Source organism: Coffea arabica, chromosome 5e (genome assembly GCF_036785885.1).
Source record: "Coffea arabica cultivar ET-39 chromosome 5e, Coffea Arabica ET-39 HiFi, whole genome shotgun sequence".
Lineage (NCBI taxonomy): Eukaryota > Viridiplantae > Streptophyta > Magnoliopsida > Gentianales > Rubiaceae > Coffea > Coffea arabica.
The window spans coordinates 15,734,879-15,750,542 of NC_092318.1; the positions used below are offsets into that span (position 1 = coordinate 15,734,879).

General features: G+C 34.6%; 1 protein-coding gene across 1 annotated transcript; it reads right to left on the minus strand.

Annotated features, from left to right (window-relative positions):
• Window positions 1–2,500: 2,500 nt before the first annotated feature.
• Window positions 2,501–5,862, minus strand: LOC140003759 (receptor-like protein kinase THESEUS 1). Its single transcript, XM_072048435.1, has one exon. It carries the CDS (start codon window positions 5,345–5,347, stop codon window positions 2,828–2,830), a length of 2,520 nt encoding a protein of 839 aa, XP_071904536.1. The 5' UTR covers window positions 5,348–5,862; the 3' UTR covers window positions 2,501–2,827.
• Between the last annotated feature and the right edge of the window lie 9,802 nt (window positions 5,863–15,664).

Sequence of the window (15,664 nt, forward strand, 5' to 3'; positions counted from 1 at the left end):
AATAACTTTTAACAAAGTATCTCATTTGAATGTATAGTAAAATAGCAACAAAATTTTGAATTACGGGCTGAAGTTTAGCCATGGTTCAAGGCTAGAAGTTTCCTCCAAAACAGGTTACATGCAAGTGGATTTCTAATCCAAAACTCAACTTTCTTTCATGGTTCAGGCATAAATCATACAATATATCATGACCTATAAAGCATGAATTTCCTTTAAAAACTTAGGAAAAAATGGAAGCCACAAGCTGGAAAAACACAGCTTCACCCTATGGTTCAGACAAGAAAGTTTCTAGCAAGTCTCTCTTCACTTTTCTCACCAAAACAGCACTCCACTTACTCACTTTCAACCATAAATCACCCAATAATAGGCTTGTAACATGACATAAGGTATTAATCGGGCATTCTAGCAAAATTCAGCAAAGAAATTTGCATCTAAGAGCTCAAAACTCAAGCCTCTTCCACGGTTCCAAAGCTGGAAAAATTTCCAGCAAGAAGGCAATTTGCCAAATGAACTTTCCTCCAACAAAACTCTTTATTTTTTCACTCAAACCCAACATGCATGTAAAGATTAGTGAGTTATAAAATATATTGAACAAAAACCTGAAATTTTACAGCCAAAAGTCATAAAGAAACTGGAAAAATTCTTTCTCTCCCTCACTCAGCCAGTAAAGCAAGATTTCCAGCAGTTCCTTCAAACTGTTTCCATCTAAGTTATCAACTTCCTACTAAATTCAAAGGTAAACATACTGCATATATCATGCAAAGCAAGAATAAGACATATATCATACATTCCTAGTAAAATCTTCTCCACAATTTCGAATGAAAAGCTGTGAAACAAGATTGTCCATAACATGCTTAACGCACGGCTTCAACCTGGAAATTTCAGCAGCCACAAGCTCACACGCATTCTATATTTTCACCAACATTCATCTATGAAAAGCGATTCAAGGATTTTCTAGCAACTTGCAGCAAAATAAGAGCCAAAATCTGGAAAAAAAAAAAAAAAAAAAAGTCATCTCTAGTTCGGTCCAAGCTGGGAAATTTCCAGCAATGAAACAAGTTTCTACTACCAGTTTCTACTTCAATCCAACCTCAAACCAAACATGCATCCAAATCCCTCTAAAGTATATAGAAAGGCTGAAGTTTCTAGCCATTTTACCTTATTTTTCTGCTACAACTCAATCTGGAGGTTAGCTCACCTTCCTACTTTCTCCTTGGCTGGAAATGGAGGCAAGGCAAAGTGTTTCTCTCAGCTGCAAATGGAGACAAGGCACTCTGGTTTCTCTCGGCTGAAGTGTAGCAAGACAAGGAGATTCTCTCAACTCTTTCTCTCTAGTTTCTCTCAGCTGGAGTGGAGGCAAACAACAGAAATTTTCTCAGCTCTCCCTCAAGTTCTCTCGGCTGGAAATGAAGCAAGACAAGGAATTAATTCTCTCAACTCTCTCTCAAGTGCTCTCGGATGGAATGGAGGATGATATGAGAAAATTCCTTTTTGGTCACTAAATTATTTTTGACAAGAGAAAACTTTCTCTAGTTTCTCTCAATTCTCAATTTGGTCACTAAATTCCTTTTTTCCCTCTAATTTTGGAATTGTTTGTGTTATTTTAATTTTTTTGCTACTCGTTGGGCTATTATTCTCTGAGTTTTGAGAATTCCAATAAACACTATTTTTGACTGTGGCAGTTTTACAGTTTATGGACTAAAGTGTCACAATTTGCAGTTTAGGAATCAAAGTAAAAATTTAAGGATAATTGAGGAATGCAAACTAGAACCAACTCATCTTATTAGTATGCCCCAAATTTAGTATGACGCAGATAGCCCCAACAATCTGAAGATCTGCATACATTACAATTAGTATATTGTTACCTACGCTTGTCATTCGCTCTTATAATGAGGGTATTGTAGGAAAGAAAACAACATTAATAGTCAATTCAGGTTCATATAGGAAAATGAATAGGGATCTAGATCCTCTGTTGTCGAAGTACTTCAAAGAACGATTTAGCGTGCTAGATGGGGAGTTGTGAAATTCAGTAGAGGAGATCGAATGCATGACACAAATTTTAATGTATCAAAAAAAGTTGTTCTGTTTTTGCATCTTCTTGTATTAGTGTCTACATTTATTACGTTAGCGTCTATATCCGTTGTTCTTATGTCTACACTGCACATACTATCACCAGAAGCCCCTGATCCAATGAACAGAAAAAGAAGGGAATTGTAAACGGTAAAAGCATAGCGAGTAGTGATGTACTTAAAACCTCGTTTATGAGAACCAAGAAGAGCAATTTCTAAGGTGTCACTCAAGTTGGGTTGAATTTTCAGCAAACCTGCTTGTGAACGAGGGACGGAAGGTCATCATTAGTAATCTGCTTTGTGAAGTTGGCCAGTTTTCAGGTTCTACAGTAATCTTTAACTATAACAGCGTCTAATAAATTGTTGGAATCAAACACCAGAAAGTGAGAACAAATTTACAGAGAAGATAACTACCTCATAACAGGAAAAGCTCAATTCAAAAGATGGCATTGCAATCCTTTAATTCAAGATAATTCATGTATGATTACATTGCTAACAGCAATCATATCAATCCTTTCCTCTTACATAACAAACAGCTGAAACTTCTATGCTGTTGTAAGTGAAAAACAATGGTCACTTTTCATGGATGCATTAGCTGCACCTATCGTCTATAATACATATAGAATGGAGTTATTACATCCAATATAGGTAAAAAAAGAATTACAATGATCGCAGTCCTCTCATTGCAGACCAAATGACCCCCGAGGAGAGAATGCAAAATACAGCCGAAACTTTTCTTAGTATCAGAGATTTTACTTTCACCTTCCTCGCGGATTTACTAGTTGAGAGAAAACAGCACTAGTTGCCGCATCATCAGCATCATCATCAGTCCCAGAATTCACCCCTTCAATCATACTTGTACTGTTGTCAAAATGTTCAAGAGGTGTCAAAGGAATACCAGTAATATGATTTGTACTATTATCTTCCGACTCCAGCAGAGCTGAAGAGGTCTCCTCAAGCTGGAGAGCATATTCTAAATTCCACAACACATCCCCCATTGAAGGCCTGTCAACACCATGCTCTGCCAGGCACTTTTCTGCTGTCTCACCAAACTTCTTCAGAGAAGCTGGATTAACCTTCCCTGCAAGATTTGAATCCATTATCTGATCCAACATGCCCTTCTTTTGCCACGTCATTGCCCACTCTGCAATATTTACTTGCTCTCTTGGAAGAACAGGATTAAGAGCAGGCCTTGTACAGAGCACTTCCATCAGAACAACGCCAAATGAATACACATCAGACTTCTCTGTGAGTTGCTGCCTCCTAAAGTATTCAGGATCAAGATATCCAAAGCTACCCTTCACAGCAGTGCTAACATGTGTCTGATCAAGAGCAGGCCCAGTTTTAGAAAGACCAAAATCAGCAACTTTTGCAACGAAGTTCTCATCCAAGAGTATGTTTGTTGTTTTCACATCACGGTGGATGATACTTTGAGCTGCACCAGTATGGAGATAATGAAGTCCCCTAGCAGCACCAATACAAATCTCAAGGCGCTGCTTCCATGAGAGAGGTGGAAGATCTGTTCCATAAAGATGACTTCTTAGAGGTCCATTCGCCATGTACTCATAAACCAGTATCATTTCAGACCTTTCATCACAATAACCAATAAGAGACACAAGATGGCGATGCCGAAGCTTGGATAACATTTCAATCTCAGTTCTAAACTCTGCAATACCTTGTTCAGATCTTGAATTTCCCCTTTTGACAGCCACTCTAGTCCCATCTTCCAGTGTTCCCTTGTAGACTCTTCCAAATCCACCAACACCAAGAAGCAAGCTCTCATCAAATTTGTTTGTTGCATCCATTATCTCTTGGAAACTGAAGAACCGGCCATTGGAAGAAGCAAGTGAGATGCAGCTTGCTGTTCCACTCTTTTGGGAGGTAGTAGACATTTTTGTCACAGTCAATGAGTTTCCATATAAATGCAGAGGAAGCCAGGGGTGAGCCTGGTGAGTTGTCTTTGATCTGCGGGCTAACAAACAGCAATAGCACAATCCTATAATTGCCATCGCCGCAAAACCTCCAACAACAGCTCCAACTATGATTCCTGTCTTGCTCTTTCTGGAAGGCGAAACAAGGAGGGTTTCAACAGATGATTCGCCGTTCAAGCTTCTCGCTTCGTTGCTAATCTTCATGATTTCCAAACCATTCATGATTGCATTATAGGACTCAGCACTTCTGTCTGGACCAACACTAACCGTCAGTGTGCCTGAGCCATTTGATGAGTTGGCGACAAAATCTCTATAGTACGGAACATCCAAGTCGCCAGCTAGGTTAGACAAATCCAGACTCCCAGATGCCAAATCAGTATTTATGAATATGTTGAATACAAGTGTGTTCATAGAGGTGCTCACTATATCACAAAAATGTAACCTGATTAAGTACATAAAAGTCGGATCAACTTTGAAGACCCATGTGATATTGAAGTTGTCATCGGGTACATTTGCATCTCCCATACTCTCAGCAGTAGAATAAACGAAATTTGGGGCCACTTCAGGTGTGACTGCAGTCTTGTACATTATGCTTGTGGTGCTAACTGACACATTCACGGCAGAGCTGTTGACATGGAGGTACTTCACATCATTTTCCCAAGTTCTCCCCAGGGTGTCATTCTGAGGAGTGATCAGAGGACCACCCATATTTAGACGATAAATAGTTTCCAATGCACGTCCAGAAAGGCCATTAAATGGGCCAGTTGGAGATACACCCTGTGCCTGATCAGAAATCAATATATCCGGGAGAGACACAACTTCAATTGCATTAACAAAAGCAACTGAATTGTTTGAAGGAATGAAAGTGAGCATCAAGATGTCTGATGTTACATTAACTGTATACTCCTTATATAAGTAAGAACCATTATAGCTCTTGAAACTGAAGTTGTTCAAAAGCACAAAATTTTCTGTTACGACAGTAAATGTAGCAGATGTTAAATTGTTGCCCGGGATGGGGTAAAAGTACAGACGGATCCAATGCCGGCCTTCTTGCTTAATATCAAACTTATATGAACTACGACTGGGGAAAATTCTAGCTGACAGGTAGACTGGAAAAGCGGCACCACTAGAATTGGAGTTTGCAACAATAGAGTTCCCCTGACCTTTCACAGCAACTGAAGATCGAACTGAATCAGGAACATAAGTCTGACCAAAAAAGGTGACGTTTTGGGAAGATCCACAGGCAAGCAAGTAGTTATCAGTTGGAGTAAATGAGGCATAGAATCCATGATTCATCGATACAAATACAACCAAAAGTATCCACATTCTAACTCCCACAGTTAGCATCTTTAACACCCCTAAGTCCTGCAAAAGTACCCAAACTAACCAAAATTCCCCACAAAATTCTAAAACTCAGCAAAACATGAGCTGAGACACCAAATTGAGAGACAAACAATTATCTCAAACAGCCACAATATCCCAACTACCACAAGCTCAATTCAAGAAACTAATGCCAAGATCTATCCAGAAATTCCTTTTCCCCACAAATATCACTAACTACCAACTAAAGAAACCTACTTTAAACAAGAACATGTCAGAAAAATATATTCTTGGTTCAGAAATGGAGCATAGTCCAGCAGAATTACAAGTGTTTGAACAAGATATAGAAGAATGAAGTTGAAAACTGTTGTCACTAACCTGACCCGACTAACAGAACCAAGAATAGCTTTGAAGAGTGAAATGCAGGCATGAAGCAGAAAGCAGACAGCCCAGCAAAGATGACCACAATGCCACCATTAAAATGAAATCCCAGAGGTTGGAGCCTTTTAGAGCAAATTGCAACAGCTCTTTCCAGGCTGTTGATTAGGCTGTCATTTTACACCGAGGAAAGAGCAAAAGAACTGGACCCACAACTAAAAGATTGGAAAAATAAAACTTGTAAAATAAATAAAACAAAAGTTGGTCACCATGAGTAATTCAAAATTTTTTCTACAATTTGCACTTAAAAGAAATTCAAAGGGTAATCAATCACTCCTTTGTCTCGATGGGCAGTTTTTACTTACCAGTTGTATAACTCAGTTGGTTTTTCCTTTTTTTTTTTTTACCTATAACCTAATCTATCCTAATATAAAGATGGAGGAGCCGATGAGAGTAAAAACTTCATCGGAGAAAGTCGTTAAAAGCAGCCACATATAATGATAATTTGGTGGGAGGTAAGAATTGAACTTTGACCTTCCAACACACCACCCGACCAAAGGTTGGTGAGTTGCATTTGTCCTTTTTAATAGAGTTAGATTATATAGATAGGATAATTAATTACTCTTTATTTTTAACATAATAAACAAATAAGTAAAGAATACATGTAATAAATATCAAAAAAAAGAACTTTTCACTATAAAATTGGGGTTCAAATCTATATTAGTTGTAAATACGTGCATTCATACGATTGATTGAATGCAATTTTTTTGAATGTAATTTTGATGTAATTATAAGTGTCCATAGAATACCTGTACGAACAACCGAACGATTATACCAATCTATTTTTATATATTTTGTGTAGACGAGAAATGGTAGACTAGGAATTATCTGCACGTACAAATGTCCTGCGAAAATAGTTTATCATTTTTTTTTTCTTGCACTAATATGGGGATTATGGAATATTGTATATATGTTGCTGTGCTGGGCCAATGGATCCCTCGGCCCCATTTTTACGCGGCTTTGGGGTGCACAAGTGTACTAGCGGAGCTTCGGCCTGTGACCTCTGTGACACGTAGTAACAGTCCATTTGACGGAGCTCACAGTCATGTTTTAGTGATATTTTGAAAAGGAAAAAAAAGAAAAAAAAAGGGATACGAACATTCAAAACTTATGAGAATGGGGGTATGTTTTAAAAAATTTATAAAAGAAGTATGGATTGTTGTTTCTTAAATTCTGAAAAAATAATTTAGTGCAAGCAAATTTATGAAATTATGAAATTACTACTTTAAGAAAATTTATAAAATTACTCTTATGTGCACATATTACTACACATATGTGCACGTATATCATAAATGTATTTTCGACTTTACATATATGTAAGTATATTTACTTAAACGCACACGTTCAGATTTATACTTATATATACCATAGTATACATCCAAGTCAGTTAAAGTACATTTTTTATTCAAATATTGTGCACATTATTAAGAGAATGATTTAGTCATTTAGTCATATATTTTTTAGTTATTTTAATTCGTAGATTGTAACCCATAATTCATACACAAATTTTACACCCTTCTTATGAATTTTAAATCTTCCTATTCCCATTTTACAAAATTTTTCCTAATGTTTATGTAAAATCAATTTTTTTCTTTAATTAGGGACTCTAGTATTGTCAAATTTATGCAATACAAAAAAGAAAAAAAATACTCCATAATTTATATTCAACTTTTTAAGATATGAGATGTGATTTCTCTAAAATTACTTCACAAGTATATAGTCATTTTTCATGGTTAGTCTGATAAGTAAGAGATGGATATCTTAGAAATTAAAGTTGATTTCAAAGTAATCAGTTTGAAGATTTTATTTTGTTTTCTTTTCATTCTGGAGTTACTAGATAAATTGTGATGATTTTTTTTATAGAAAAAAAAAGGGTAAAAAAAGAATAAATCAAGTGGCTGTTTTTAAAAAATTAATTGTCCTTCTAAGTAAACACAAACAACAGAACAAGTGATATATAACTTGTAGATTTCATAATTCTTGACAACAAGAAATATTGAATTATACTCAACTAACATGCATAAATTCTACTTATGAGAGCAAGAAAATGAGAATGAGGAAAGACAAAAGAACAAAAAACAAGTGATGTATGGTCCAAAAATGACAAGCATTTGCATTGCCATATTCTTCAAAAATTAATTGAATCTATCTAATAGTCCCATCATCAAATGTTTTCTATAGTGCAATTTGAAATCTTCGTTAATTTCACATCATTCCGGCTGGCTCAACAGCCGGCGCCAGAGGGACGTCAACGAATAACAGCACCTTCACCGACCGTTATGTGTGACGTCACGTTTTGACAAAATTCAACCATTTTTAAATTAACCGCCGCACTTAGGCACATGGCCCCGAAGCACTGGTGTCCCCATCTGCTTCCTCTTTTTATAATGTTTCCCTACAAAACGGTCACTTTAAACAATCTCTGTCTGTCCAGTTATTTTCGACTTTATTTATTTTAGAAAATATTCATCAACCAAAACGAAAATCAGTAGTGAACACAAATGTTGCAGGCTGCTCAAAAAAAAAAAAAAAACCAGAAATGTTTACCAATTTCATGGCTAATTTGAAAGAAATACTCCAATCATAATAGTTTAATTTCCTTAGAATATTGTCTGCTCATAATATTAATTATTCGTGCACTTTCTTTAAGCATTATCCCTTCGTTTACTTTTTCATTTTTCTTTAATTTTTTAACAGAAAAGGGGTATGATTTAAGGAATTGAAAGGAAAAGGGGGATTTGAATCTAAAATTTCTAAAATTTAGGTGTCAATTTTAATCATTAAACTAAGACCTCATTAGCTCCTTTGTTTAGTTTCTTGCTTTTAGTTTTGAAAAGTGAGGATGTAAGTCACTTCACACCTTTATTATGTTCACCCAAATAATAAATTGAAAAATGAGGATGAAGTCACCTCACACCTTTATGTTCACCCAAATAATAACGAGATCCCACCTCATCTCAGTTTACCGATGATTGATGGACGGTAATTGAAGATATCGACGTAGAAAATAAAAGTCACTAACCATTTAGTCCGGTGGTCATCACCCTCATTGGTGGTGCTGGAGGTCAGGGATTCAACCCCTGCCTCTCTCAAATTTGCCACATTATGTGGCTGGTTTTAGTTGACCATCTCCCCTTGTCCCTTTCTCTTAGATTAGGCTAGTTTAGGTTATAGGACATCTATCGTTGCAGACAAAAAAAAAAAAAAAGACATAGAAAATAAAATATAAAAAATGATTAAAAATTATGTTCATGATAAAAAGTTTACTGTGCACTTTTTTGGCATCTTGTCATTTCCATCTAGAATTAGTAGGTGTTGATGTACACAATTATTATCTCCATATAAACTCAAATTATCCTTCTACACATATAACATACACATAAATTTGCATGTTTAAATGATTATATATGCTAACCTTTTACGTAAGATTTAATCTCTCTACACATAAAATTCACTAACCTTTATACGTAAGAGTAATCTTTCTACACATATAATATACATGTAAATTTGCACATTTAAATGATTATATACGCTGACCTTATAGGTAACATTAATCTTTCTATTCATGTGAAAAACCAATTGTCCCTTGGTTTTGTTTTCCATTAAAAGGCAAGTAAATCTAATGTGGCTCTAGTAAAACTATATGCCTTTCCAAGCCAAACAAGATTTTTATTATTAGATACTAAAAGTCAAAGAGAGATTTATATGCCCTAATATTGGTTATGATTAACAGAAACATGACGCTAACAAGCAACAGAAATCATGTGTTGTTTTTTCCAGCTTGCCAACTGTATCCTTCTCAAAGCATGATTAACAATGCGAAATGGAATAAAACAGTTTTGTTAGCTTCATTTTTGAAAGAATACTAAGAATCAAATCCTTAATTTCTTGCAGTATAAAGTACGTATTCAACTAACATGTTTACCCTTTTCAAAAGTTTGTTTGCAGTACATAACTTTTCCTCAGAAATTGGAGGCCTCTAAAGAATGATCTTTTAAGATTAATTTCTCTCACACTATCGATTTCTTTTTTTTTTTTTTTATAGAAATAGGTTTGGATGCATGACAATAGTCAATATAAGAGTTCAAATTTCTGTTTTAGCACATCTGGTATGCATTCAAACTTAATCATGTAATAAATTTTCTACAATGATACCGTACAAAGTATTCATAAATACTTTCGATTGTAAAATGCTTCCAAAGAACATTATTGATATTTAATCTTGTTTATTTCATTTTTACCTACATATATGGCTCATTTCATTTACACAATTCAGATAACCTTTAGAAAAAAAAAACTTTTATTATTGAAACAACCAGTCTAATCACTTTGGGAATTCGGTGCCAAACAAAGCAAGATGGTACAAATTTGTGCTAAATTCTTTTGAGTGTCTTGTGTCTGATAATACATATGATTAGTAGTGACAAGAAAGTGACAAGTAAGAATGATAGCGTGCAGACCAGGACAAGATTTGAACGTAGAAGAAGGTTCAATGGATGCACCGGCAATCACGCTATTGCCCGTTAATCTATCTAACAAATCCCGAGCGGCGTGTTCTAAATTTTTCTGTCCTTTGACATCTTGCTTTTGTATTTGACAATTAGGGCAAATTTGATTTCATTCTACAAGATTTTTTCTGCTAGAGAGATTCTTTTTGACAGGTACACAGAGTATAAGATTATAATAAAGAATTTTTCTAACGAGCGACAATGCTCACTCGTTCACATATGTAAAATTCATATAACCTATCTTATATATATATATATATTAATAATTATTATTCTCTCTTAAATTTATATAATGTTCTTGTTTAATGAAAATCCACAATAGCGGGATGAATACAAAAAATTGTATTTGAACAACATTAAAAGTTATGTTTAACCACAACTATCACACCTGCATGACAATCTATGTTGAACCTAATCTGATTCTAAACCTTCAAAAGCTAATAAGCCGCAACCAAATTCAAGCCCAACCCCTACTAATTCTAAACAAACCCTTTAGTACTCCAAGCTCAACCTCTCAAAACTCCATCTTAACCATTCAAATCCAAGCCCAAGTGCTGCAGGTAAATCTGAATCTTTGTAGAACATAAACCCAAATGTTGTCCCTCCCATTTCTAACCCATCTAAGCAATTTCTTCCCAAATCACCTTCTGATAACAATCCCCGCCCAATTAGGCAGCCTATGTTCCCGCATGTCAATCCAGCGCATCTGCACAGGAATTATTTCTCATTGATGCAACATTGGCACAGCAGTGAAAGTACCCTGACATTGAACGAATGCGATGCGCTTTGTTGCAATTGCTGTTTAGCATAAAAAAAGTAAGCTTACCCGAAAGCCTTTGATCATAAAAGCTCAGAGTTCTAATTCAAGTATTCCTCTTGTTGGTCGTAAAACAAAATGAAGTGAACAGAATCCAAATTCAAAGGATATAGACATGGTGAATATTGCTATTGCCAAAAAGTCTAAGAGTGCAAAGTTGGTATCTATTTCTCTTTCAAAGGATGTAGCAGTGGAGACTGGTTCAGTCCTGCTGAGAGCCATGATTGCCTTAAGTTGGAAGTGTTGAGGGTTGAAAAACTCTCGGACAGTTCAAGAGCTCACGGAGTCTTATCCTAAGAGAGAATCTTTCAATTATTTTTCTGTTAGAAACAAAATGCAATAGCCAATGTGTGGACAAACTAAAATTGTAGCTTGGATGGTATGGCTTTGGAGAAAGTGCTCAAGGAAACTGTGGTGGCTTAGCTCTCTTTTGGAGGAAAGATTTGGATATCTCCCTCAATTGTTACTCATCTAGCTTCATTGATGTCACAGTGAATTCTATTGGTCTCTCCCGGCACTCAACTGGTTTTTAATAACACCTTGAAACTTCAAAAAGAAAATTATCATGGGATATTCTTTGCAAGCTTTCAACTATGTCTCGACTTCCGTGGGTATACTTTGGAGATTACAATGAAGTTCTAAATTAGCAAGAATTTCAAAATACTGGATCAAGACCAAATTGGTAGATAACAAATTTCAGACAGGTATTATCAAATTGCAACCTTTATGACATGAGTATTCAGGTTTTTCATGTGCTTGGTGTCATAATAAAACAAGTTCAGGTACGGTTAGAGCTTGATTAAACCCAGCATGTGCAAGCCAGGAATTTATTATTTTATTGGGATATTTTCAGAAACCTCCTTCGAGGTTTCTAACAATTTCACCTAGTACCTTAAGGTTTTCAATATTCGTTTATGTACCTTGACCCTCTAAAATGACCATAATAACCTTAACATGTTAATATTTTTTATGCAATCAAACAATATGCTCCTAATCTTGTGCATAGGAATGCACCACACAATTAAACATTTAATGGAAACAAAAACAAGATTCACTCATAAAATAACTAGTTATGTCCTAAATACAATTCTAACATATTATAAATTAATTTTTGTTTTGCTCGGAGAATTTGAAGATGAATAGAAGAAAATATAAACTGAAGGTTTTAAAAGGACAAGGCATGTGTTGATACTCCAACATTTGAGATATAGATGTTATATTAATATAGTTCATGAATTTTTTGAGTTTAACAGTACTAATTTTTTTCCCTCTTTTGTAACTTAGATTAAGGTTTTAGAATTTAGGAATTGGTGGTAGTGGTCGTCATGGTGATAATGGTACTAATTTGACATGTAGGAATATGAAAGATTTAAGCTAGTAGAAATGAAGGTTGAAAGTGGCATTGAGATTTTGTGCATATTTCATATTTTTTTAAGAATTTTATAAGAAGGTAAAATGAATTTCACAATTTCATGAGGGTGGTTTGGGTTATTCATTCAAAATTTTGACCATTGAATAGTTTTTGTTACCAAAATGATAAACTCAAGGGACGTATGTGTAATTTTTAAAAACTTTTAGGAACTATGTGAAATTGTCAAAAACCTCAAGAGTGTTGTCCCTATTTTATTTCTATGAACAAGAGTGGTTTATGTTCATGCATTATCCATTGATCATATTCCGATTGTACTGAAAATTGTCTGATTCGACCGCTCTCCTAGGAATAGCAAAAGTAGAAGTAAGAAAATGCAGTTCATGTTTGAAGCTATGTGGGTTAAAGTTGAGGATTGTGAGGGGGTGATCAAAAAATTTTGGGAAGAAAAATTTGCAACAAATGCCTTTGATAATTTGCCAATTAAGGCAGAAGAATGTAGAACTGGTCTTTTACATTGGAGCGGGTTGAAGTTTGGCAATTTCAACAAAGCATATGATACTTTTGAGGAAACGGATTGTTCAACTTCTGCATTGGAGCCGATTGAAGTTTGGCAATTTCAACAAAAGCATCTAACACTTTGGGGAAACGGATTGTTCAACTCCAACAAGGGGTAATTACTGACTCCATCAAATATGAAATTGGGATTTTAACCAATTAACTGGAAAATCTTTTAGACCAGGAAAATCTGATGTGGAACAACATTAAAAGCAAGGCACTACTAGAGGAAGTTTTAGTTTTGTAACCCATCAATAGTATGTTAGAATATTTATGTGGCCTACATGACGACATATGATATTATCAAGATAACTCCCGTTAATTAGAAGGACAAATAACCATATGAATAAATATGAATAACTAATTACAGAATTCTAATGAGAATAGATAACTGGAGGAAGTAGGGAATCCCATATTCGTTGTATGTGGACGTATTATATGTGGTATTTTATCTGATAATTACAGTGACTATTAAGCTGTATCTTATCATAATAAAGTATCATATATCTAAAGTAATTAGAGTCTATCATAATTCTATGATGGGAGGGATTGTGACTCTATAAATACTCTAGGGCTCCTGGTCCATCTCACCACTCTCACATACGTTATTTTTACCCATCACTAAAATAACATAATAGGAGAGTAGGTGAGGGAAGACCAGGTAGGGAAGGTACCTTGTAATTAGAAGTCACATGGTTCTTCCACAAGGGTGTCGGACCTAGAAGCCGTATTAAATAATGGGCACTTGACATCGGTTAATTGTGGAGTCGCGACGATCATAAGGTATGTCTCAAATTATTATTTATGATTTACAAGTCTAAACTACGATCCTACTTTTATGTCTAACATGTGGTATCAGAGCATTGGGTTGATGTTTATGATATGTAAATCTATTATGTTAGTAATTTTATTCGGTTTGCATGAAATTTGATATGCAATTGATTGTGAACCTGTTTGTTTGTTTATTTCATTTATAATGACTTGGTCTAGAATTGAGGACCTATTTTTGTTTCTTTGGTCCTAAATGAAACTGCTTGAATTTGGCTCCTGTTTATAATTGGAGTAGCAGTTTTGGTGTTTTGTGTATTACACGTAACTTTTGCACCATTTTTCCAAGTTGAGACCAATCATACTTGAAGTTCTAGCACATGCTTATTTCAAGCCAATTTTTAATGGGTTGGTTTAGTATCATTACATTGATACTAATCAAATTTCCGTCTATGATACACTTGTGGACAAGCATCAGACATTGGATGATTGTTTTGAGCCTCTTGGCATAGGTTGTCTACATAATAATGATATACGGTCCCTAATTAATTTTTCCAAGTTTTGTGTGAAATCTTTGTGGGACTTTTCTAGTTAAGATTGGATTTCAGGTAACGGAGATTTTGTTGAGGACAAGGGTCCAGTAGAAAATGGTTTGAACTTGTCCACGTAGTAGGAGTCATATTTGATGATCAACCATTCCCGGCCTACCTTTATGAATAAATTAAATTAATGTGACTGGTTTAATTGCTTACTTGTTACTAGTACAATGATACTTGCATGCGTTATCACTAGAACAACTGGTTCCTGCGAACATCAAGTAGTTGTTCGGCAATAATTATATGGTATATCAACTACTACCCCTATGTTATAAAATTTGAGATTATTGTACGCACAAAGTAACAAGTATTATTGTGATTTCATGAAAGACCTATGTGATATGGAGCCCATGTTAAATTTGTACTAGGACAATTTGAGATTTTAGAATTCTCAATTATATTTGGTAAAATTTCAAATTAGTACAAATTAAACTAATATAGTTATATTCTTGGGCAGCCTAAGGTTAAATAATCTAGATAAACATGACGCTGATGATTAATTAGCTGTCACCAAAGTGACCTAATTATGATAAAGTTTATTAAATGGTTATTTATATGCATGTAAAATCATGGTTATAGAATTATAATTTGCCCAAACGTATTATATTCTATATTCATGAAGCAGTTGTTATATTACCCAAAGGTGTATAACTTCTCTGATGCAAGTGAATAATTGTCACTTACTTGTAAAATTGCCCAATTGAATGTAATATTTCTATTCTGATTTTATAAGTGAATAATTGTTCTCACTTATGGAGTGAATCGCTGGCATGTCGTTATTCAACCCAAAGGTAGGATATGATGATGCAATGGATTACTCACCTAATGTTCAATTGTTTAGTAAATCTATTAAGCAAGTTGGTTTGCTAGACATTAAATTAGGAAATTTTTCTATGCCCAAAGGCTAGAACTATTTCTTTAATTTTTTTAGCATATGACTTTAGATTTACTATTTTAATAAAAATTATAGTAAGACAAAATAGCATCCTTACACCTTATACAAGTATTCTTATTTTTAACTTGTATTATATTCCAATAATTTGTAATTATTCTTTTATACTGGCCATATTATTCTGTTCTCTTGATTTTGGGTGCAAAATTAAATTAGCACACGTGAGTGTGAATCTCACTTTAATGTGTATGTGCTAATATAATGGTTGGATACAAGTAGTTAGAGCAATTAATATTATTAGTATGCTCATTAAATGTTGTATTCACATTAAGATGTATGGTTATTACCCTTAAAGTGATTAAAGTCAAAATTTCCATAAAGGTGGTTGTGGAATTATA

Coding starts and splice junctions, on each gene's coding strand:
- LOC140003759 (XM_072048435.1), bottom strand. CDS start 5,347: ATGCTAACTGTGGGAGTTAGAATGTGGATACTTTTGGTTGTATTTGTA.